The sequence below is a fragment of the Nycticebus coucang genome, chromosome 10, assembly GCF_027406575.1.
Source record: "Nycticebus coucang isolate mNycCou1 chromosome 10, mNycCou1.pri, whole genome shotgun sequence".
NCBI classification, from domain to species: Eukaryota; Metazoa; Chordata; class Mammalia; order Primates; family Lorisidae; genus Nycticebus; species Nycticebus coucang.
In genome coordinates, this window is record NC_069789.1 from 112533663 (window position 1) to 112556818 (window position 23156).

The window sequence follows — 23156 nt, forward strand, 5'->3', positions numbered from 1 at the left end:
CTGTGTTTTATTATTATTTTTTTTTGGCCAGGGCTAGGTTTGAACCCGCTACCTCCAGCATATGGGGCCAGCGCCCTACTCCTTTGAGCCACAGGTACCACCCAGAAAGCTGTGTTTTGTTTTGTTTTTTCTTTTTCCTTTCTCTCTTTGTTCGCTCTTGTAGGTTTTCTACAGGCAAGTAGTGAACTGAGGACCTCTTGTCTCACCCCACGGGTGAGAGCTGTAGGAAGTGGGGACTACTTCCTCCAGAGGGATCCTGTGGTGACTCTGAACACTCTCACCAGGCAGAAAAATTGACCTAACATTTTCCCTGCCATTCTGATCTTCCAGTCCACCCTTCCTCCCTCACCTGATAAACCAGAATCCTAACCCCTGCTGAGACTGAGGGAGGAGGCTCCAGAGCAGCGTACCCCCACCCCAGTCTGCCAGACCAAACGCCCCGCCCCCCAGCCAGAGGCTGCTGGAGCCCTGTGCCCCACGCCCTCCCTGCCTCCACACCGAGCCTGCCAGGCCAGAGACTGCTGGAGCTTGGCACCGCGCCCACCCTGCCTCCATGCCAGACCCCCATCCAGCCACAATCAGGAGCCGAGGAACCTCGAGCCAGTGGTGCGCTCCTTGCTGAAGAATTGTAAGTGACTTCTTTTGTCTGAAGGCTTTGGCACATTCATCACACTTGTAAGGTTTCCCTCTAGTATGAATTCTGAGAGTAACTGTTAAGAACAATTTGTGCCTGAAATCTTTGCCACACTCATCACATTTCCAGGGTTTATTGGCTTTATAGATAACCTAATGTGTACGCAGTCTTGAAAACACACTAATTTTTTTCCACAGAGATTGCATTTCTATGGATTGTCTCCAGTATCAAAGCTTTGATGTTGTGTAAGGTTTGAATTGCTACTAAAGATGCTGCCACACTCATTGCATTTGTAAGGTTTTTAGTTCAGTATGTCTTGTCTGATGAACTGTAAGAGACAGCTTCTGTCTGAAGGCCTTGTCACACTCATTGCATTTGTAAGGCTTCTCTCCTGTATGAATGCCCTGATGTTGGATAAGTTCTGAAATGAACCTAAAAACCTTACCAAATTGATTGCATCTGTAAGGTTTCTCACCAGTATGAAAGACCTGATGTCTTCTAAGGTACCATTTGCAAGTAAAGACCTTCTACACTCATTGCATTTGTAATGTTTCTCTCCAGTATGTGTTTTCTGATGAGCTGTACAGAATATCTTGTGTCTGAAGGCCTTGTGACACTCATTGCATTTGTAAGTTTTCTCTCCAGTGTGTGTTTTCTGATAAACTGTAAGGGAGTCCTTCAGTGTGAAGGCCTTGTCACAATCATGACATTTGTAAGGTTTCTCTCCAGTATGAGTTTTTCGATGACAAGTAAGATTTGAAATTTAATTGTAGAACTTGCCGCATTAATTACATTTGTAAGGTTTCTCTCCAGTGTGCATTTTCAAATGAACTACAATGGGCATCCTCCGAGTGAAGGCCTTTTCATATTGATTACACTTGTAAGGTTTCTCTCCAGTGTGTGTTTTCTGATGAACTGTAAGGGATTTCTTCTGTCTGAAGGCCTTGTCACATTGATTACATTTGTATAGTTTCTCTCCAGTGTCTGTATTCTGATGAATTGTAAGGGCTGACTTTTGTCTGAAGGCCTTGCTACATTCATTACAGTTGTAAGGTTTTTCTCCAGTATATGTTTTCTCATGACATGTAAGGTTTATCTTCTGTCTGAAGGCCTTGTCACATTCATTGCATTGGAAAGTTTCTCTACTGTATGAATTATGTGATGAGCTATAAGATCTGATTATTGAGAAAAGACCTTGCCACATTTATTGCATTTGTAAGGTTTGTCCCCAGTGTGAATTTTTTTTTTTTTTTTTTAGAGACAGAGTCTGAGTTTATTGCCCTCGATAGAGTGCTGTGACGTCACAGCTCACAGCAATCCCCAACTCCTGGGCTTAAGCAATTCTCTTGCCTCAGCCTCCCGAGTAGCTGGACTACAGGTGCTTGCCATAACGCCCAGCTATTTTTTTTTTTTTGCAGTTTGGCTGGGGCCAGGTTTGAACCTGCCACCCTTAGTATATGGGGCCAGTGCCTTACCCACTGAGCCACAGGCACCGCTCCCCCAGTGTGAATTTTATGGTGTCGAATTAGGTGCTCCTTTCGCCTGAAGAGTTTCCCACAGTCATCACATTTGAAATGTTTCTCCCCAGTGTGAATTACCTGATGTCGAATTAGATGCTCATTTCGCTTGAAGAGTTTTCCACACTCATCACACTTAAATGATTTCTCCCCAGTATGAATTTTCTTATGTACAGTTAGGTATTGCTTTAGCCTGAAGAGTTTGCCACAGTCATCACATTTGAAAGGTTTCTCTCCAGTGTGTGTTTTCTGATGATCTCTACAGGTTTTCCTCTGTCTGAACACCTTGTCACATTGATTACATTTGTAAAGTTTGTCTCCAGTATGTGTTTTCTGATGAACTGTAAGGGATTTCTTCTGTCTGAAGGCCTTGTCACATTGATTACATTTGTATAGGTTCTCTCCAGTGTCTGTATTCTGATGAATTGTAAGGGCTGACTTTTGTCTGAAGGCCTTGCTACATTCATTACAGTTGTAAGGTTTTTCTCCAGTATGTGTTTTCTCATGACATGTAAGGTTTATCTTCTGTCTGAAGGCCTTATCACATTCATTGCATTGGAAAGGTTTCTCTACTGTATGAATTATGTGATGAGCTATAAGGCCTAATTGTTGAGAAAAGACCTTGCCACACTCATTGCATTTGTAAGGTTTGTCCTCAATGTGAATTTTATGATGTCGAATTAGGTGCTCCTTTCGCCTGAAGAGTTTCCCACAGTTATCACAGTTGAAATGTTTCTCCCCAGTATGAATTACCTGATGTCGAATTAGATGCTCATTACGCCTGAAGAGTTTTCCACACTCATCACACTTAAAAGATTTCTCTCCAGTATGAATTTTCTGATGTACAATTAGGTATTGTTGTCGCCTGAAGAGTTTGCCACAGTCATTGCATTTGTATGTTTTCTCTCCAGTGTGTGTTTTCTGATGGACTCTAAGGGATTTCTTCTGTCTGAAGACCTTCTCACATTGATTACATTTGTAAGGTTTCTCTCCAGTGTGTGTATTCTGATGATCTGTAAGGGCTATCTTCCTTCTAAAGGCCTTGTCACATTCATTACATTTGTAATGTTTCTCTCCTGTGTGTGTTTTCTGGTGAATTCTAAGGGCTGACTTTTGTATGAAGGCCTTGCTACATTCATTACACTTGTAAGATTTTTCTCCAGTATGTGTTTTCTCATGACACGTAAGGTTTATCTTCTGTCTGAAGGCCTTGTCACATTCATTACTTTGGTAAGGTTTCCCTCCTGCATGGATTGTGTGATGAGCTGTAAGGTGTGATTGTTGAGAAAAGACCTTGCCACACTCATTGCATTTGTTAGGTTTGTCCCCAGTGTGAATTTTATGATGTCGAATTAGGTGCTCTTTTCTCCTGAAGTGTTTCCCACAGTCATCACATTTGAAATGTTTCTCCCCCGTATGAATTACCTGATGTCGAATTAGGTGCTCATTTCGCTTGAAGAGTTTTCCACACTTATCACACTTAAAAGATTTCTTTCCAGTATGAATTTTCTGATGTAGAATTAGGTATTGCTGTAGCCTGAAGAGTTTGCCACAGTCATCGCATTGGTGAGGTTTCTTTCCAGCACGGATGCTCTGATGTTGTACAAGATCTGAATTGTGCCTGAAGGTCTTGCCATGCTCTTCACATTTCACATGTTTCTTTGTGTGTGTTTTTTTTATTGTTGGGGTTTCACTGAGGCTCAGATGTTTCATTCCAGTATAAAATTTCCCATCGTTAGGAGGTCTTGAAGACATACTAAAGGCTCCATCATGTTCATTATACTTGTAAGGTTCTTCCCTAATCTGTGTGTTCAGTTCTTGTGTGACTATGGCAGAACTTCCAAAACTGCTTTTATATTTATTATGTGCGTGGGTTTTGAGTTTAGAAGGAATGTTTTGAAGTGGAGAAAATGAGGTTATATGGTTGAGAGAGTTTGAAACGTCACTCCATACATCAATTTTTTCTTCATCTTGAATTGGCAGATAGGAATGAATGTATAATCCAAGTTGATCTTTAGTAGGCTTGTATCTTGTATCTATTACTAATACACAGCTCCTCCCTTAAAAAAAAAAAAAAAAGAGTAGAACTTGAGGCTATGGATATGGTATTTCTAGAGTCTGGAGGTAAGACTTGGATATGCATCATCTACTCAAACACTGAAAGGAAAATCCGAGGCCAGACATTGTGGCTCACAGCTGTAATCCTAGCAGTCTGGGAGGCTGACATGGGTGGATAGCTTGAATGCACAGGTTGGAGACCAGCCTGAGCCACAGGGACACCTCATCTCTAATGATAGCTGGGCACTGTCCTGGGCACCTGTAGTCCCAGCTACTTCAGAGGGTGAGGCAAGAGACTGGGTTGAGCCCAAGAGTTAGAGGTTGCTGTGAGCTATGTTGCCATTGCACTCTATAGAGGGCGACAACGTGAGACTTTATCTCAAAAAAAAAAAAAAATAAATAAAAAAGGAAAGGAACATCCCTATACGTTGTATGTCACATTGGCAATGCTAAGAGCACAAGGAGGTGAGATAATACATTTGAACAGTGGGAAATATACAGGGGCTCAGAGGATTATGGGTGAGTTGAAGAGAGATTAGGAGTAGAGAAATACAATATATGCTGAAAGTTGGGGCAAAAAGCACAGGTGAGCTTTGTAGGAAAAATAAGACATTTAAGGAAACCTGATTACACATTAGTAATAATACATGAAAATCTACCGAGATCTCAAACTAATAAGAAGAAAACAACAAACAATTTCATTTATTATTGGACATACAACATGACAAACACTTCTCTCAAGAAGACAGTTGAGTAGGCTCAGCTCCCATAGTACGACGTTTATGGTGCCAGCCACATACACAGAGGGTGGCAAGATCCAACCTGCCCCGGGCCACCTAAACAATGACAACTGCAACAAAAAAAATAGCTGGGTGTTGTGGCAGGAACTGGTAGTCCCAGCTACTTGGGAGGCTGAGGCAAGAGAATCGCTTAAGCCCGAAAGGTGGAGGTTTCTGTGAGCTGTGATGCCACAGCACTCTACCCAGGGTGACACAGTGTGACTCTATCTCAAAAAAAAAAAAAAATAATAATAAATAAATAAAAAAGACAGATGAGTAGCCAACAAACATGAAAAAATGCTCATTGTCCCTAATCAGCAGAGAGACATGCAAATCAAAACCACCTTGATGTACCACCTAACCCCAATGAGAATAGCCCACACCACAAAGTCCCAAAGCTGCAGATCCTAGTGTGGGTATGGAGGCAAGGGAACACTTATACAATATTGGTAGGATTAGAAACTCATACAGCCTTTTGGAAAAGACCTATGGAGAATCCTTAAAGAGCTCAAGGTGGACCTTCCCTTTCATCACACAATCCTATTACTAGACATCTACCCAGAAGAAAAGAAATCGTTTGACCATGAGGACTTTAGCACTAGAATATTTAATCACAGCTCATTTCACAATCAGCAAGATGTGGAAACAACCCAAGTGCCCATCATCTCATGAATGGATGAATTACCTATGGTATATGTAGACCATGAAATGCTATTCAGCCATAAGGAAGGATGGAGACTTTCCATCTTTTATATTTACCTAGATGGATTTGGAGAACATCTGGCCTAAGTCAACCATCACAAGAATGAAAAAGCAAGAGTCCCATGTACTCAATACTACTATGAAACTAGTAGATGAACCCCTGAATGCACACACGAGAGAAAAACATAATTAAATTCAAGGGGGGAAGAAGTGGGGAGGAGGGAGATTTCATAAGCTCGTAACCTTTGGGCATGCTCTAGGGATTTATGGCATACCTCTTGGGTGAAGGGCCCAACTACAACTTGGAGTTTACCTAACAAATGCAAACAATGTAACCTAATCATTTATACCCTCATATTAATCTGAAATTAGAAAAAAAGTCCCAAGTTTATTCTTTGGAACAACATGAAAATCAAATTAGATATCAATAACAACCAAAGTGACCCACAGATTCAGTAAAATTATAGCAAAATCTCAATGAAACTTCCTACAGAAATAAATATACCCTTAAACTAAAAAGAAATCACACTGTCACCTCAATAGCAAAAGAAATTTCAAAGAAATGGAACAGGAGGTCTCACCTTACATAAATTACAAAACTTATCACATAGCCACCTAATCCAAGCAGTGCAGTACTGCCATGGAGACAGATGTAGAAAGCAATGACACAGAGAACCCCAGAAACCCTCAACTACACTGTCCAATGATGGGCAGTCAGGGTGATACCAACATGTAAAGGGGAAAGGACAATCCCCTCAACAAATAGTGCCAAGGAAATGAAATATCCACAAGAAAAAGGAAGGTGGGCCCTTACCGTACATGACATCAAAACTTTAGTTAATGGGGGCCAGACCTGGTGGCTCGCATCTGTAATCCTAGTACTCTGGGAGGATGAGGTGAGTGGAATGCCTGAGCTCAGAGGTTTGAGACCTCCCTGAGCAAGAGTGAGATCCCTTTTTAAAAAATAGCTGGGTGCTGTGGCAGGCGCCTGCAGTCCCAGTTAGTTGGAAGGGGGAGACAAAAGAATCACTTGAGCTCAAGACATGGAGGTTGTTGTGAGTTATGATGCCACAGCACTGTACCAAGAGTGACAAAGTGAGACTATGTCTCAAAGAAAAAAAAAAGTTTACTTAAAATGGATTCCTAATGTAAATACTAGAGCAAAAAATAATGATAGGTGAAAAGATTTATAAGACTGTAAGGAACAATGACTTCCTAGGTAACCATCAATACAGAGTAAACAAGGTAAACATACCCACTAGGATGTTTATCTTCAACAATACAAGAAAATTCACCCACACATAAGAATTCTTGGGGAAAATGTGAGAAATGAAAGCCTTGAGCCCTGCTGCTGGGCATGGAAAATGGTAGAAACACTAGAAAAACCAACACGAAATCTCCTCAGATGATTCAAACTCGAATTATCTTAAAAGCCAATGATAACATATCTGGTTATATATTCAAAGGAATTCAGGAAAGGATTGCAAGTGGATATATCAAAAAAGAGACCAGCATTATTTGGGCAGGCGTGGTGGCTCAGTTTTGCAATTTGATCATTATAGGAGGCCCAAACAAAAGGAACTCTTGAGCTTATGAGTTCAAGACCAGCCTGAGCAAAAGCAATATCCCATGATTACTAAAAATAAAAAATTAGCCTAGTATCCTGGGAGGCTCCTGTAGTCCCTGCAACTCCACAGGTGGAGGCAAGAGGATAGCTTGTGTCTAGGAGGTAGACACTGCAGTGAGACAGGATGACACCACTGTGTATTACCTCATGACAAAGTGAGAATCTGTCTTAAGAAAGAAACCTCAAGGGTGGTGCCTGTGGCTCAGTGAGTAGGGTGCCGGCCCCATATACTGAGGGTGGTGGGTTCAAACCCATCCCTCGCCAAATTGCAACAACAACAACAACAAAAAGAAAGAAAGAAACCTCAACTCATAAACTGAAGTAAATGCCCAAAACACACTTTAATAATTTGTAATTGGAACAAAAAAAAAATTTAAATTACCAACATAAACCATTTCCACTTTGCAGAGGTTGTTTTTGTTTGTTTGTTTTGAGACAGAATCTTACTATGTCTCCCTTGGGAGAGTGCCGTGTTGTCACAGCTCACTGCAACCTCAAACTCTTAGGCTTAAGCGATTCTCTTGCCTCAGCCTCCCAAGTAGCTGGGACTAAGGCGCCTGCCACAATGCCTGGCTTTTTTTGTTGTTGTTGCTGTTATCATTGTTGTTATAGCTGGGCTGGGCCGGGTTCGAACCCACCAGCCTCGCTGCCATCTTTGGTGTATGTGGCTGGCATCATACCCACTGAGCTATGGGTGCCACCCACTTTGCAGAGGTTTTAAGGAAATTCCTGCTGACTACAACCTCTGTACTAAACAATGACATCTTTTAAAATATATAAATCAGTAGACACACAGAGGTACAGCATCTCAACATATTCCAGAGGACAATCCACAAAGAGAATAAAGACAAACATACACAATAGTAAAATAGATAATGAAATATATAAAAAACAGGATTATGTATAATATGTAAAAATGGACAAGATGAGAGTAGCAGTGCCTGAAGGAAACGACAGTAGGAACCACCATTCTAGCGAGCTATGCTCACCTTGTGGACCTGGGGATCCAACATAGGAAGCTCCTGTCCCCTCACTATTCTTTTCACTGAGGAAAAATTTCAGAGGAGCCAAACTCGTCCGCTGTTATAAACAGCAGGAAGCTTTGGATAAAGCATAAATGAAGAGTGGCTCAGGGATCTTGAAATAAGAAGAAACACATACATTTATCTCCTCCCTGGTTCCTCACATACACTCCTAACAGTTTAAAACGTCCAGGGGACAGGAATATGACATGTTCTGATGAGTCTACTTCTATGGTGTCCCACATAAGGACTGGTCACCAGAAAGATCAAGCTATGATTACAAGCCTGAAATTTTCAGCCCCAACCAACATCCTTAAGGAAAGAGGGAGAGTACTGGAGGTGAGTTAACATCCATGATGACTCTTTCATTAAAAAGTTCTACACCGTGGGGTTAGGAGAAATTCCAAGTGCTGAACACATGGATGTGTGTGGAAGGTGGGGCACCCAGTGAAGCTTCAATGAGCCTTGCCCTGTGAGCCTCTTCATATGGCTGTTCATCTGTGTCCTCTCAAATGTCCCTCATAATAGAACAGACACACAAAGTGTGTCACTGAGAGTGGTGAGCCAACCTCACAAATAATCACACCTGAGCAGGGCTTCAAGGAACCTCCAACTTAACTGCTGGTTAGTCACAAGGAGAGGTGAGAACCTACTATTTGTGAGTGGAATATGACGAGGGGGGATGCTTGGAGACTCAGCGGTCAGCTTGTGGGATCTGACCCTAACTCCAAGGAGATAGGGTCACAAATGAAGAACAGGAAATGCTTTGATGGCCACCAAAACATTGGGTGTTTGCGGGTAGAAACACAATATGTTTTGCTGACCAGAAGAGAGACATTCTGTGTTGAGTGGCAGGTGAGAAGATGATGACACTTTGGCTTGTTCTTATGTCCAACTGTTCTGAAAAGACAGAGTGGGCTGGAGACAGCTCTGTGCTATACCCTGGCCCAGATGCAAAGACAGAACAGTCATTATTTTCCCACATCCTAATTAGGTCTCCCAGTACAGAAAATGGGTTGGCACCTAAAAAGGTCAATGCCACAGGTCTATGGTGGCCTCAGCTCTGACCACTATGAGAGAACTGAGCACCAGATAGAATCAAATATAAAAGGACACATCACACGAGAAAGAGATCCTTGGACATGGCCTTCTCTGTGTCCTACACAGATAGAAGACCAAAGAGTTCATAGAAGTGTCGTACAATCAGATAATTTTCCTTGATCTCTGTTTGAGCTGAGCAGTATTGCAGGGTGAAAAAATCGAGTATTCCACATCCAAAGAACAGAGTGGTAAGTAGACACAAAGATTTCTCCTTAGAGCTCACGGGATTTAACCTTTTGCTCATCCACAGAACTCCCACCTGGCAGCCTTTCCCACACACTGTGTAACAGTGTGGCTTCCACTGTGCCCACCTGAGCTCTTACCTGAGTGCACATGTCTGATCCATTCCTCCCAGTTTGAATTTCTTGGTGTTTTCACTTCTGTCTCCACAGTCCAGGGCTCTGTCCCTTCCTCCAACATGGAGACAACACTTAGGTCAGGAAGCAAGAGTCCTGCTTGCAAAAACAAGGAATCAAGAAGTGCTGCAGCTTTGCCAAAATCCAACCCCTATGCTTAGGTAAGACAGAGGACATTACAAACGTACAAAGAAAAATATTTCACAAATTCATCCACATAAGGCTGCCTTCTGAATGTGTATGAAACTGTGCTATGCAAACATCAAGCTCTCTGTCAGGAAATACTGAATGAAAGGTCCTGGAGAGAAAATAGGGAAGTAGACATTTTTCCAAAATGTCACGATGTAGAGCCACGATGTGCTCACCCAGGGAGACCAGGTTCCTGTAGTTCTCCAACATCACGGCCCTGTACAAAGCCCTCTGAGCAGGGTCCAGGTACTGCCACTCCTCCTGAGAGAACTCTATGGCCACATCCCTGAATGTCAATTGTCCCTGAAATGAGAAACATGTTTCACCAAAGAGGGATGGAAAGAAATCCCCTCTTCACAGAAAACCAGAAAAGGAATGAAAAAAATTGATGTGATTGAAATACGTATTTTGAAAGATCCACATTAATATACTTTTCAGCTTGCTATGTAATGGACTCTAATTTTCTTTGAGCAGTTATGACATTCTCTAAATTAGTGTGGATCTCGCTGTTGTGGACATTACAAGAGAAACAAGTATGATATTACACAGGCTTATATCTGTTCTCTGTAGAGGTATTAGATCTGTTTGACACACCAAACTAGAAAACTCAGTGTCACCCAAACTAGAAATGAGTGTTGTCTTGAGAATCACTGTGTCTACAGTGGCTCACAGAGAGATCAGAATCTAAAAAGTGGTATGATGACAGAAATGGCTGTGTCAGAAGCTACTGAACAGTTCCCATGTGATAAGCATGACTCTGAATACTTAATACTCTGCTATACTAACAACAGCCATGAGAAAATGATTTCGTCCCATCTTACTGAGGAGACAACTGTGTCTCATACACTGTAAGAAAAATCTTCCCTGGGGTCAGTGGACTACAATGAGCATAGTAAACACTGACCCCAGGTGACTGGGTATTAGCATGGGACCTAATGATTCAAACCCTTAAGAAGCAGACCAGCCTCAGAGGTAAACTGACAGAGAATTACCTCGTTTAGAAAAACAGAAACAAGTTCAAGGGTGAGAACATGCAACTGCATAAAGGTCATGACATGCACACACACACACCTATGCTGTTTATATGTGAGCAGTGTTACTGATGTCAGCTCATTAACATGATAGAGGAGGGGGTCACCCAGTGCCTGTCCACCTCCCTGCACTGTGCTGAGTGGCCTCCTGAGGGTGGAGGGCAGAAACTCCTACATGGAGCTGAGCCAGTACCAGGACCAGCACTCCCAGGATGACAGTGGAAGCTACAAAAACCTACACAAGAAAAACTGTATCAGGGCCAGGTGTGGTACCTCATGTATGTAATCCTAGCCCTCCGGGAGGCCAAGGCAGGGGGATACCTTGAGCTTATGGGTTTGAGACCAGCCTGAGGAAGAGGGAGACTCATCTCTACTAAAAATACAATGACTAACCAGGCATGGTGGCAGGTACCTATAGTCCCAGCCATTCAGGAGGCTGGTGCAAGAGAGGAACTTGAGCCCAGGGCTTTGAGGTTGGTATGAGCTATGACATCACACCACTCTACCCAGGGCAAAACAGTGAGCGTATGTCTCACATAGATACACAAAAAAATTAATGAAAAGAAAACTGAACGTTGTTGGAAAAATTTCTTTGTACATAACTGAAAAACAATTTTATGAACTCTTCAGCCAAAGCAGTGACATAAATTAAAGTATTATGGTTCTGAATAAAATGAAAAGACCAGCACTTGGACTCTACTTTGTGGAATACTATTCAGGAGCATAATCAGAAAATTCCATGTGGTACATGAGTGGAACTGGTCTGCATGACATGATCATCCCCAGAGATTGGGGTGCAGGCTTTAAGGAGGGCAGGCAGTAGGGCTGTGGGCCATTTGGGGGCCAGGTATGAGAGGAGTATCAGTAAGACTATGAGGCTGGCAGAGAGGGCTATGGAGAACTGGCAGAAACCAGTGAGTGAGAGCTCTGAAAAACTGTGGCCTGTTGAACTTATTTATTTTTTAGAGACAAAGTGTCACTTTGTCGCCTTGGTAGAGTGCCATGGCATCACAGCTCACAGCAATCTCCAGCTCCTGGGCTTAGGCAATTCTTTTGCCTCATCCTCCCAAGTAGCTAGGACTATAGGTGGCTGCCACAATGCCTGGCAATTTTTTTGTTGCAGTTTGGCTGGGACCAGGTTCGAACCCGCCACCCTTGGTATATGGGGTTGGCCCCTACTCACTGAGCCACAGGCACCAGCTGCCTGTTAAATTTAGAAGAGAAAATTACCCAATTTTCCCACCAGCTTATTTTTACCTAGCTTTGATCAGTATTTCTACTGAGCCTGAAGCAAGGACAGAATACAAGAGAATACTTGGAATTCTAGTCTTAGAATCTTGGGTATACAGGGCGGTGGGTCACGCCTGTAATTCCAGCAGTTTTGGAGGCTGAGACAGGTGGATTGCCTGAGCTCATGTTTCAAGACTAGTCTGAGCTAGAGGGAGAACCCATTTCTAAAATTAGCTGGGCGTTGTGGTGGGTGTCTGTAATCCCAGCTACTCTGGAGGCTGAGAGAAGAGAATGGGTTGAGCTCAAGAGTTAGAGGTTGAACTGTGATGTCAGGGCACTCTACCGTGGCAAAAAAGTAAAGCTCTGTCTCAAAAAAAAAAAAAGAAAAAGAAAAGAAAAGAAAAAAAGATAAGGAAAAAACAGAAAGAAAACCACATACAGTGAATCTTACTTGAATTTTGTCTTCTGTAGCAGCTTTCAATAAAATTGGACCACCTTAGCTCAGCTCCTATAGCTCAGTGGATAGGGCGCTGGCAACATACACCGGAGCTGGCGGGTTCGAATCCGGCCCAGGCGTGCCACACAACAATGAAAACTAGAACAAAAAAACAGCTGGGTGTTGTGGTGTGCTAGTTGGGAGGCTAAGGCAATAGAATAGCTTAAGCTGAAGAGTTTGAGGTTGCTGTAAGCTATGATGCTACAGCACTCTATCAAGGGTGACATAGTGTGTATCAAAAAAAAATCATAAGGCCAAATAGTAATATGTTCATGTACTGTAGTTTCTTTATTTCTTCAGCCATTAATGGACACTTAAGTTTATTCTGTATCTTTGGTATTGCGAATAATGCTGCAATAAACATGTGGATGCAGATAAAAAAAAAATCAGACCTCCTTAAAAAAGAAATTATAAATATGTAAAATAACTGAAATTCCATGGAAAACATTCAAGAGAAAATTGCAATGGTAAAAAAACATAAAATTTACATAAAATAATGATGTGCCTTCAATGACCCATGGGCACGTTCATACATATCATACGTGCACACTCACACATGTACACACAGGTACACTGAAATAACAGGACGTGTCTCTTTGCAAAAACGGCCCTCTGCTGCTCACTGAGCCAGGGGGTTTCAAGGACAGTAAGTCCCATAGGAAGAGTTTCTCACCCCTTCTTCAGAACCTACTCACCTTCCAGTGAAGCCCACTCCCACACTTTAGCAGGAAGATCTGGGCTGGACTGAACTTGTCCCAGGGCACAGATGAAAACTCAGGCAGAGCACAGCCTCCACTCTCCCCATGGATCTCAGGCTGATCTCAGCACTCACAAATGTACAATACTGTGCCTTAATTTTCAATGCTGGATACAGAATAGGCTACAACACCCTGATCCACAGAGGATACACTCTATGAACACAGGGGATCTGTGCCTTTGAACCTTATGTGCTATGTAACTTGAAGAAACAGTAAAATAATTTTGAAAAGAACAAGAAAACAGGTAGCTTGCTAAATAATATGAATATATTATAACATATATGATCTGCCAACATGTGATCTTAAACAGGATCAGTGGATACTACTGAGGCTTATGTAGTATGTAAATTGACAGAACGGAGACATAGTTTTTATTTTTTTATTTTATTTTATTGTTTTTAGACAGAGTCTCAACCTGTTGCCCTGAGTAGAGTGCCATGGCACCACAGCTCACAGCAACCTCCAAGTCTTGGGCTCAAGTGATCCTCTTCTCAGTTTTTCTATTTTTAGTAGAGATGGGGTCAGGCTTTTGCCTCAGGCTCATCTCGAATTCGTTAGCTCAAGTAATCCACCTGTCTCAGCCTCCCAGAGTGCTAAGATTACAGGTGTGAGCCACTGCGCCTGACCAAAGACACAATTTTTAAAAGCAAGAAAAAAAAAACACAAAACTGGCATGCTAGATGCCACCAACATATTAGCACTTATCTATAAACATATGCTGAAAGCTGCATGATAGAATATACAGTGAAATAATCACTGAAGAATTTTCTCTAGCCATGCATGCGCCTCATGTTGGTAAACCCAGCACTTTGAGGGGTTGATGTGGGAGGATTATTTGAAGCCAGAAGTTCAACTCCACCTTGGGCAACATCGGGAAACCCCCTCAGTATACACAGGAAAAAGCAGCCAGGCGCAGGGATGTGCACTTGCACCCTCAGCCATGTGGGAGGCTGGGATGGGAGGATGACTTGAGCACAGTAATTAGAAGGTGCAGCAAGTGTGATTGGGCCACTGTACTCCTCTGGGTAACAGAGATCCTGTCTGTGAGAGGAAAAAAAAGTTCCTACAGGAACAGCAGCCTCTGTGGGGTAGAAACATTGAGACTGACTGAACCAATCTACTGAACCCAGACATTTATCATGACTCCATATTTTAAAACAGATGATGGAATAAATCACTCTGTACCACTGATGTCTCTCTGTCCATTCTATTCCTAGTCATGAACAATTAGGCATGAGAAACACAGTGATTCAGTCCTTTAACTGAAAACATAGAGGAAAATCAGTCAGAAAAGATGACCCTGAGGACGTCCATCCCAGAAGGTGCCATGTTACCCCATGACTACAGAGAGCTGGCAGTGTACCCAGATGTGGCCTCTGAACAGTCCCTCCTGCCCAACAGCACTGCTGCCACAGGGCCACTCCCCTTTTTGCCCTAGGACTGAGAGTGAAGCCCTTCCCAGGACTGTGCCCAAGGGAGCCTCTTCACTAGGTCATGTCACTAGTTCTCAGAGAGTTAGAATTAAAGTAGAGATAAGAAGACCTGAAGGAAAGCATGGGAGAGTGTGAGCAAACATGTCACTCAGAAGGGCTCAGAGTCAGAGAAGATCAGCAAGTCCAATGCCCAGTTCTGAGGAAGGAGAAAGACAGAATAATCCACCAAGAGTATCACGGTACCTGAGCAACAGCCATGACAGATTCCTCTTCTTTCCTCTTCCCCCTGATCTGGGTTTCTTCCTCATCCAACACGAATATTTAAAAGTCAATCCTGATTATAAAAAAACATGGTTGTCATAGCTGGGCATTGTGGTGGGCGCCTGTAGTCCCGGCTACTCGGGAGGCTGAGGCAAGAGAATCGCTTAAGCCCAGGAGTTGGAGGTTGCTGTGAGCTGTGTGACGCCACGGCACTCTACCCGAGGGCAATAAAGTGACACTCTGTCTCTACAAAAAAAAAAAAACACATGGTGTTCAATGGAGAATCAACACACCGCCTTTGTATGACAGGATCCCATGGAAATGAACGACTTCCAACATAAGAAGATGGTTCTCTCCTGTCCATAACACCAGGGGATGCAGAGAAAATACACACCTACAGGATGATGAACTAGTGAGTCTTTGACCCTTTCATCAGACCTCACCCACTCATGCTGGTGACTTCCCCACTCACACCATGGCAGGGGGAGCTGGGCTGCACTGAACTCTCCTCCAGAACATAGCCCCAAACCTTAGGCAGAGCACAGGCCCTTACTGCTCTGTGATCACAGGCTCAGCTCAGCCCTCAGCCATGGAGGACAGAGACCCTTTGTCTTTAAGTGCTGGACACGGACTGGACACATCTGGTGACTAGAACCATTATTTGTCGGGTCCCATCTGGGGTGCCACTTATTTGGCCAGGTCTCTGGCCCTGGCTTATCTAGTGTCAGGAAGTGGACCTTATACTGGGTAACAATTACCCTTAGGTGCCTTAGGGCTATTCGCCTTAGCAGAAGGGAGAGGGAGGGAGGAAGAGAGAGAGTCATTAGGGACAAGCAGTCTTAGTAGGAGAATAGATCTTCAGTCTTCTTGGAAGGATGTCAAGTAGATGCCCTGCAGGCAGGAGAAGTAACAGAATCAAAGTGAGCAGTCCATGAAAGAGTATGCAAGCTTGCGACTAACTTCTCCTGCAGCTTCTTTATTTTTTTTTTTTTTTTTTTTGTAGAGACAGAGTCTCACTTTATGGCCCTCGGTAGAGTGCCATGGCCTCACACAGCTCACAGCAACCTCCAACTCCTGGGCTTAAGCGATTCTCTTGCCTCAGCCTCCCAAGTAGCTGGGACTACAGGCGCCCGCCACAACGCCCGGCTATTTTTTGGTTGCAGTTCGGCCGGGGCCGGGTTTGAACCCGCCACCCTCGGTATATGGGGCCGGCGCCTTACCGACTGAGCCACAGGCGCCGCCCCCGACTCCTGCAGCTTCTTATAGAGGTGACCTTGTGGCTAGGTGGAGGTGTAGACTGCCAATCACTGATGTTCTCGTCTGCAAGCTCTCATATTAAGAGCCAAATCCCTCCCCACACCCTTATCACCAAGATGTTATATTACCGAGATGATACCCGTGTTTCTTATGATTACATAATGTTCTGAGCTTAACTCTTGCTTCTCCTTTCCTTAAAGCTATATGGTCTATTACAATTACCGAAGGTGGTTCCCAACTAGACTATGCAAATAGCAAGGGGACACAAGAGAAGTATTTGAGAAAAGCCTCAACACTCTAATGTAAGACCAGTGTTGACCTCCGCTCAGAGGGGCAAGGCCAGGACCCCTCCCTCCTTCTCACTCTGTTCTCTCCTTGGAGACTTGTCACTAGTATCCGGACAGGGAAATGCAAGAGACCCTAAAGAAAAAGTCAGATGGACCAATATTTGGTGTGGTGTGGGTGAAGAGGTGGCTGACATATTGAACAGGGGACAGAGTCCTCTGGGAAAAGGTGATATCAGCACAAACACATAAGGAAGGATGCATGTGACCTGCAGCTCAGGGGAGGAGACTTCTAGAAAGAGAGACATCTAGTATACACCCTGAGGCAGGAGCAACCAGGGGAAAAGAGAGAGGCCATGTGGCTGGAGCAGAGGCAGTGAGCAGGACATACAAGAAGTGGCCAGAGAGGTGCTGGGGGAGCTGAGCAGGGAGGGCCCTGGTCTGCACACCTATTTCTCCTATGTCTCAAGCAAAGTTTCAAAACCTAATTGCCCATTTTTTTTAAGTAAACATGTATTTTTTTTGCTTTAATACAAGAATGCACAGAACACACTGTTGACTGATTGTTAACTGACACAAGTTAACTCGTGTTTGCACTTGCATTAGCTACTGCAAGTTTTTTTTTGTTGTTTGTTTTCTGAGACAGAATCTCACCATGTCACCCTTGGTAGAGTGCAGTGGCGTCACAGCTCACAGCAACCTCAAACTCTTGAGCTTAAGCGATTCTTTTGCTTCAGCCTCCCAAGTAGCTGGGACTACAGGTGTCCACCGTGGCACCCAGCTATTTTCTTGTTGCAGTTGTCATTGTTGTTTAGCTGGCCTGGGCTGGGTTCAAACCCACCACGCTTGGTGTTATGTGGCTGGCACTGTAACCACTGTGCTATGGGCACCAAGCCAATACTGCAATTTTCAAAACATAGGGTAACACAGGATATAGTAAAAGTTTATTTTTTCACCAGAAAAATAACCAGAGACGTGGGATAGCTTCTGGGTAAAATTACCAGTCAACAATGTGTTAAGATATAAAGTCTTATCCACCTACAGTCCTAGAACTCTGAGAGGCTGAGGCAGTTGCTTGAGCTCAGGAGTTTGAGACCAGCCTGAGCAAGAATGAGATTCCAAAAAAAAAAAGAAGAAGAAGAAGAATGAGACTCCATCTCTATTAAAAATAGAAAAACTAGCCGGGTGTAGTGGCAGGTACCTAAGAACTCAGGAGGCTGAAGCAAAATGGTAACTTGTGCCCATGAGTGTGAGTTTTCTGTGAGCTATGATGATGCAATAATGCCATGACACTCTACCCGGGATGAAAGAGGAAAACTCTGCCTCAAAAAAAGAAAATGGCATGTTGTCTTATATACTATTACAAGAGGGCGGCACCTGTGGCTCAAGGAGTAGGGCACCGGTCCCATATGCTGGAGGTGGCAGGTTCAAACCCACCCCCAGCCAAAAACCACACACAAAAAAAAAATTATATATATATATATAATACTATTACAAGAGAGTGAGTACACAGTATGAGAAAATTTTGCTTTGGGGCCATGGTGTTTCCTTATGTCAAGATAGCTCAAGAGACATGTGAGTGATACATGTTTTTCTAAGTCCCAGGTTCAAAACTTGCATAAGTACAACTCACGTGGCAGTTACCATGTAAAATATATGACAAGAATATCCATGAACCCCAGAGCACAGGGTCGTCCTGCTCTGAGTTGTGAGGACCGCAGGAGAACATGTTTCTTACAGCAGAGAAAGTCCCCTTTGGACACATGAAGGTGGAAATGCCTGTTAGTTGGTAAGGACACAACTGGACAAATCCCAGACTTCAGGACAGAGGGCTGCAGGGCTAATGGAGACATATCACAGCCCTTTACACCACAAGAAGAGATAGAAGGAAAGGCAGAGAGTGGACAGAGATGACAAGAGATTCAAGGAGGAAATCCTGGGCTGGACACAGTGTCTCATGCCTGTAAGCCTAGCACTCTGGGAGGTTGAGGCAGAAGGATCCCTTGAGCTCAGGAGTTCCAGACCAGCCTGAGCAATAGTGACACCCCATCTCTACTGAAACTATAAAAACTAGCCAGATCCCCAGTTCCAGCTACTGAGCCCAAGAGTTTGAAAGTGCTGTGAGCTATGATGATTCCAGGGCACTATACCCAGGCCAACAGAGACTCTGACTCAAAAAAATAAATAAATAAATAAAAATTGAAAATAAAATAAAACTAAAAAAATGGAGACTTTACATCCTTCGTATTAACCTGGATGGAAGTGGAAGACATTATTCTTACTAAAGCATCACAAGAATGGAGAAGCATGAATCCTATGTACTCAATTTTGATATGAGGACAATTAATGACAATTAAGGTTATGGGGGGAAAGCAGAAAGAGGGACGGAGGGATGGGGGTGGGGCCTTGGTGTGTGTCACTCTTTATGGGGGCAAGACATGATTGCAAGAGGGACTTTACCTAACAATTGCAATCAGTGTAACCTGGCTTATTGTACCCTCAATGAATCCCCAACAATAAAAATAAATAAATAAATAAAATAAAACTAAAAATTGATGAAGCTGTGCAGGGAGGATGCCAGGCAACCCTGAGACTCTGAGGGGGACTGTCAGTGGTGCACACTCTCAGGGCCAGCAACACCCAGGAACAGGGATAGACCGTCCCCTGTCACTACTGAGTAGAGATCCCAGGCCCTCTGACAGGGAGGGTGGGTTGTTAGGAAATGTCTTCCCTTTAATGTTTGAAATAAAAAAATACTCAAATTGAACACAGAATATTTCCCTCTAGTCACTAATGCATGTGTGATGGCCCACACTGACCACTTGTCTGGGGGACTCCCAGCTGGGTGCCCCATAATTTAATTCAATTTTAACAGTACAGACATGTGTGGGGCAGCCTTGTGGCAATGAGGCCTACATGGGTGATCTGATCCCGGGTCCAGGTAGACAGTGTGATAGCCAAGTTACCTTATGGACACCCGTATGGATGTCTGATGGAGAATCGCAAGCTTATGGGGGGTACTCCACACAACACTGACCAGACATGACATATTCTGTGTTGAGTGCTCATTAACATATGGATTGTGAAAGCAGGACTCATACACTGCCTGATTCCCCACCCCACCTCAGGAAAAGGGAAGAGGGTGACCCATAATTGAATGGGCCAACTCCCAGCCTCTGGCTGAGACTGATCTGGGCTCATTTCCTTGTGTTTCCCTCTCTTACTCTACAAACCTCATCCTCACCTTCTCCCCTCTGCTGTTGCTTTTCTCTTCTCCTCTGTGTGTCCCCTGGGCTTCTGTGCCTCATTCTGGTTTCCTCTCTCCTGCTCTTTGTTCCCTATTCCCCTCTATTCTGTCTTTGAGCTGTTCTGCTCCATTCTGGAAATGAGTGTCATCTTTTCCACCTCTTTGTCCCTAATATTTTGACTGTCCCAATGTCACCTGTCTCTCCCTCTTTCTTCCCCAAATCTGCTCCCCATCTCCTGTCACCATTTTCTCTTCTTTGTCACATCCCGTCTCCTCTCTCTCCCATTCAGCTTTGATTCCTTCTCTGCTATCCTTGTCACCAGGTGCCCCTCCTAGGGTCCCAGCACCAGGCAGCTCTGTCTGCCCTGACTCCCAGTCATTCCTACTCATTCCTACCTGGGTTTCTCTGTCTGAGGCACCTCTCCACTTGCTGCCAGTTGCCCCATGTTGCTTTCCTTCATCTGTTAGGAGATAGAGGTTTTCTGAAATTACTTCAAGGACTTTTCTCTCCCTGCTAGTGTGCAGCTTTCTGACAGGCTGGTTAGAAGAATTCCAAAAACAGAGCAAGCATAGGCCACTCCCTTTTGAGCATAAGGCACTCCATCTTGGCTGTTCAGTGACCTCTGCGGAAACCACAAACTTGTTTCAGGACCCAGCCAGAAGGAAGGGATGAAAGTAGGGAACTCAATGGCTCCGAGGCAGGGCCTAAGCCTTAAAAGAACAGAAGGGTCTCAGTGGGAAGTCAGCTGCAACCTTACATGGCAACAGTTACTGGTACTCCAAAGTAACACCCTCCGCCTCCTACCCTACCTAAAACCTTTAAAATGTAAGCACTCTTACCCTTCAAAGTTGAGGTCTATTGAATCTCAACCTGCCTTCACCCAGGCGCCAAATAAACTTTAGCTACTGCTCTACATTCGGCTTTGTGACTTGATTGGCTGGACGGTTACTTTACGCCTTCTGCTTTAATGCTCACATTTCCTTGTAAATCCCTCGCACGTCCTCTAGTGGGCAGTGTTCATGCCTCTCCCTCACTCTTCCTCTGTAAATTTTCCTATCTCTTCTCTCCTGCTCTCCATGTCGGATACTCCACACATTCATAATGTTAGGCCTACTGGGCTTAGGTTAAGATAGAAAAGTGTCAGGCCTAGGCTATAATGGAAAAATACTAGTTAACTCCTGGCAAATTTCCTGACTGCAAGCTTTCAAAAAAAAAAAAAAAAATGAAATAAGTCTCATTCACTCCCAAGATAAATGAAAAAGTACTAATTGGGTTTTTGCTTCTAGTTCATAACCAGTTTCTTGCTTGGCTAACTCCCTAGGAAACAAAGCAGGAGGCACCAACTTTCCTCGGACTGACCTTTAAACAATACCAGGTGGGGAAAGTACTGAAAATAAGATGTATGGGAGGAAAGTACTGAACCTAAGATGTATAGGGGGAAAATATTCAAACAAAAATGTACAACATATGACTAACCGCAAAATTCTGCTTCTGTACAATGCTTGCTACTCCAAGCGGATGCACCTGGACAGCCTGCATGCCAACCAGGATGCAGACTAAGCCTTAAAAACCCAACCCCTTAAGCACTTGGGGCTTCTCCCAGAAACCCCATGTTGGAACACTGAGGCAGTCACCCCTCCCCCCCCACTCCCCTCTTCAATACAAGGACTCTGCTCTTTAAATTTAAGGTGTTTGGCAGTGTGGTCTTTGTGAAACTCCTGGGCATAACAATGAGGAATACAAATAACATGTTCATTGAAGAGCACACAAATATTATGGATGAGAAGACATTTAGGGTCACACTACAAGCCCCAGTTACCTCTCCCCTGACTCTACTTTGAGGAAGTGGTGACTGAGGGTTGTCCTGGGCAGCTGAACCCAACAAGGACAACGTGGGTAGGGGGGTGAGGGGGTGGGGATGAGGGGACTGAATCGGACAGAGGTGAAGTCTACAGATCCCAGGACCAGAAACAGGACGTAGCTTCTCCGGGGATGCCGCGCTGCACTACACGGGCGACTCAGGAGCGGTCTCGGGAGCCAGGAAGGACGTGAACACCCCCGTGGGTGAGCGCTTTAGGGGCGCCGAGGTAGTACAGGGGTCACTCAAGGGTTCTATGGGGGATGCGGGGCGAAAGGCGCCGTCTCCCCAGAGCTGTGAGTGGAGACCAGGGATAGGCCCAGCCTCAGGGCGACCAAACTCACAGGGAAGGAACTCTCGCTGGAACGTGAATTCAGTCAGGGCGGAAGGAGCCGCGCGGGATTTAAGGTAACTACAACCCTGATCCCCGAGATAAATGCGCTGGGTATTGAGAAGCGAACACCTAATCCCAAAAAGGTAAACTCACCAGCAACCCGGTGGCCTCTTTTCCACTCCAGCTGCTTCCGGGTTTGTGCGGAACCTGCGCGCTAGAGAGGCCGGGTTGGGGCGGAGCCTAGTGGTGGGCGGGGCAGGATTAGGGGCAGAGCCTATACTTCACTGGGTCTCGCTGTCCTGGTGCCCATTTTCTTCAGTTAATGTGACCAAACCTACCTTGACGCAGGAGCAACTCAGGGGTTAGGGAGCTGGGAGCGGCAACGTCCTCCTCTGGTGATTAAATTCAGGAATGTTTCTGCAATTAAAATTAAGTTCTGGGTTCGGCGCTCACACCATAGTGGTTACAGCACCGTCCACATGCACCCAGGCTGGTGGGTTAGAATCCGGCCCTGGCCAGCTAAGCAACAATGACAATGGCAACAAAAAAATAGCTGGGCATTGTGGCGGGCGCCTTTAGTCCCAGCTATATGTGAGGCTGAGGCAAGAGAATCACTTAAGCCCAAGAGTTGGAGGTTGCTGTGAGCTGTGACGCAACTACACTCTATAGAGGATGACATAGTGAGACTCTTAAAAAAAAAAAAATCAAATTCTGCAATTACGTTAAACACCCTAGGAATGTCTGCAGGTGAGGCGCAGTAAAATGGGAATTGCGAAACCCTCCCTGGGCTGAATGTGCATTTTAATGCTAGGCCCAACAAGAACACATTAGAAATCCTTTTTGTTTCCATTCCCCCTTTACATTGAAGGGAGAATGTCAAGCCTGAGATAACGTTGAGACTTTCAGAAGGGCAATCCCCAGGGTGTGGAGGCTGCAGGCCAGTTTAATATGGTCACCAAGGGTTGGTTTGAAAAAAGGAAT

General features: G+C 44.3%; 1 protein-coding gene across 12 annotated transcripts in view; it reads right to left on the minus strand.

The window, feature by feature from the left end:
• Positions 1–476: 476 nt before the first annotated feature.
• Positions 477–23156, minus strand: part of LOC128595744 (zinc finger protein OZF-like) — a 93262-nt gene continuing 70582 nt past the window's right edge. For 3 of the 12 annotated variants that reach the window (XM_053604628.1, XM_053604629.1, XM_053604626.1), the window contains 6 exons: positions 22514–22592; positions 20379–20605; positions 15177–15267; positions 10162–10288; positions 9764–9892; positions 477–4211 (listed from right to left, as the gene is read on the minus strand). In XM_053604628.1, the coding sequence (XP_053460603.1) occupies positions 1936–4211; positions 9764–9892; positions 10162–10288; positions 15177–15191 (2547 nt within the window). In that variant the 5' untranslated portion in view covers positions 15192–15267; positions 20379–20605; positions 22514–22592 and the 3' untranslated portion in view covers positions 477–1935. Of the gene's footprint in view, positions 4212–9763; positions 9893–10161; positions 10289–13865; positions 14542–15176; positions 15724–20378; positions 21578–22328; positions 22371–22513; positions 22593–23156 lie in introns of those variants that run through there. The other 9 variants (XM_053604632.1, XM_053604634.1, XM_053604631.1 and 6 more) reach the window with 9 other exon arrangements.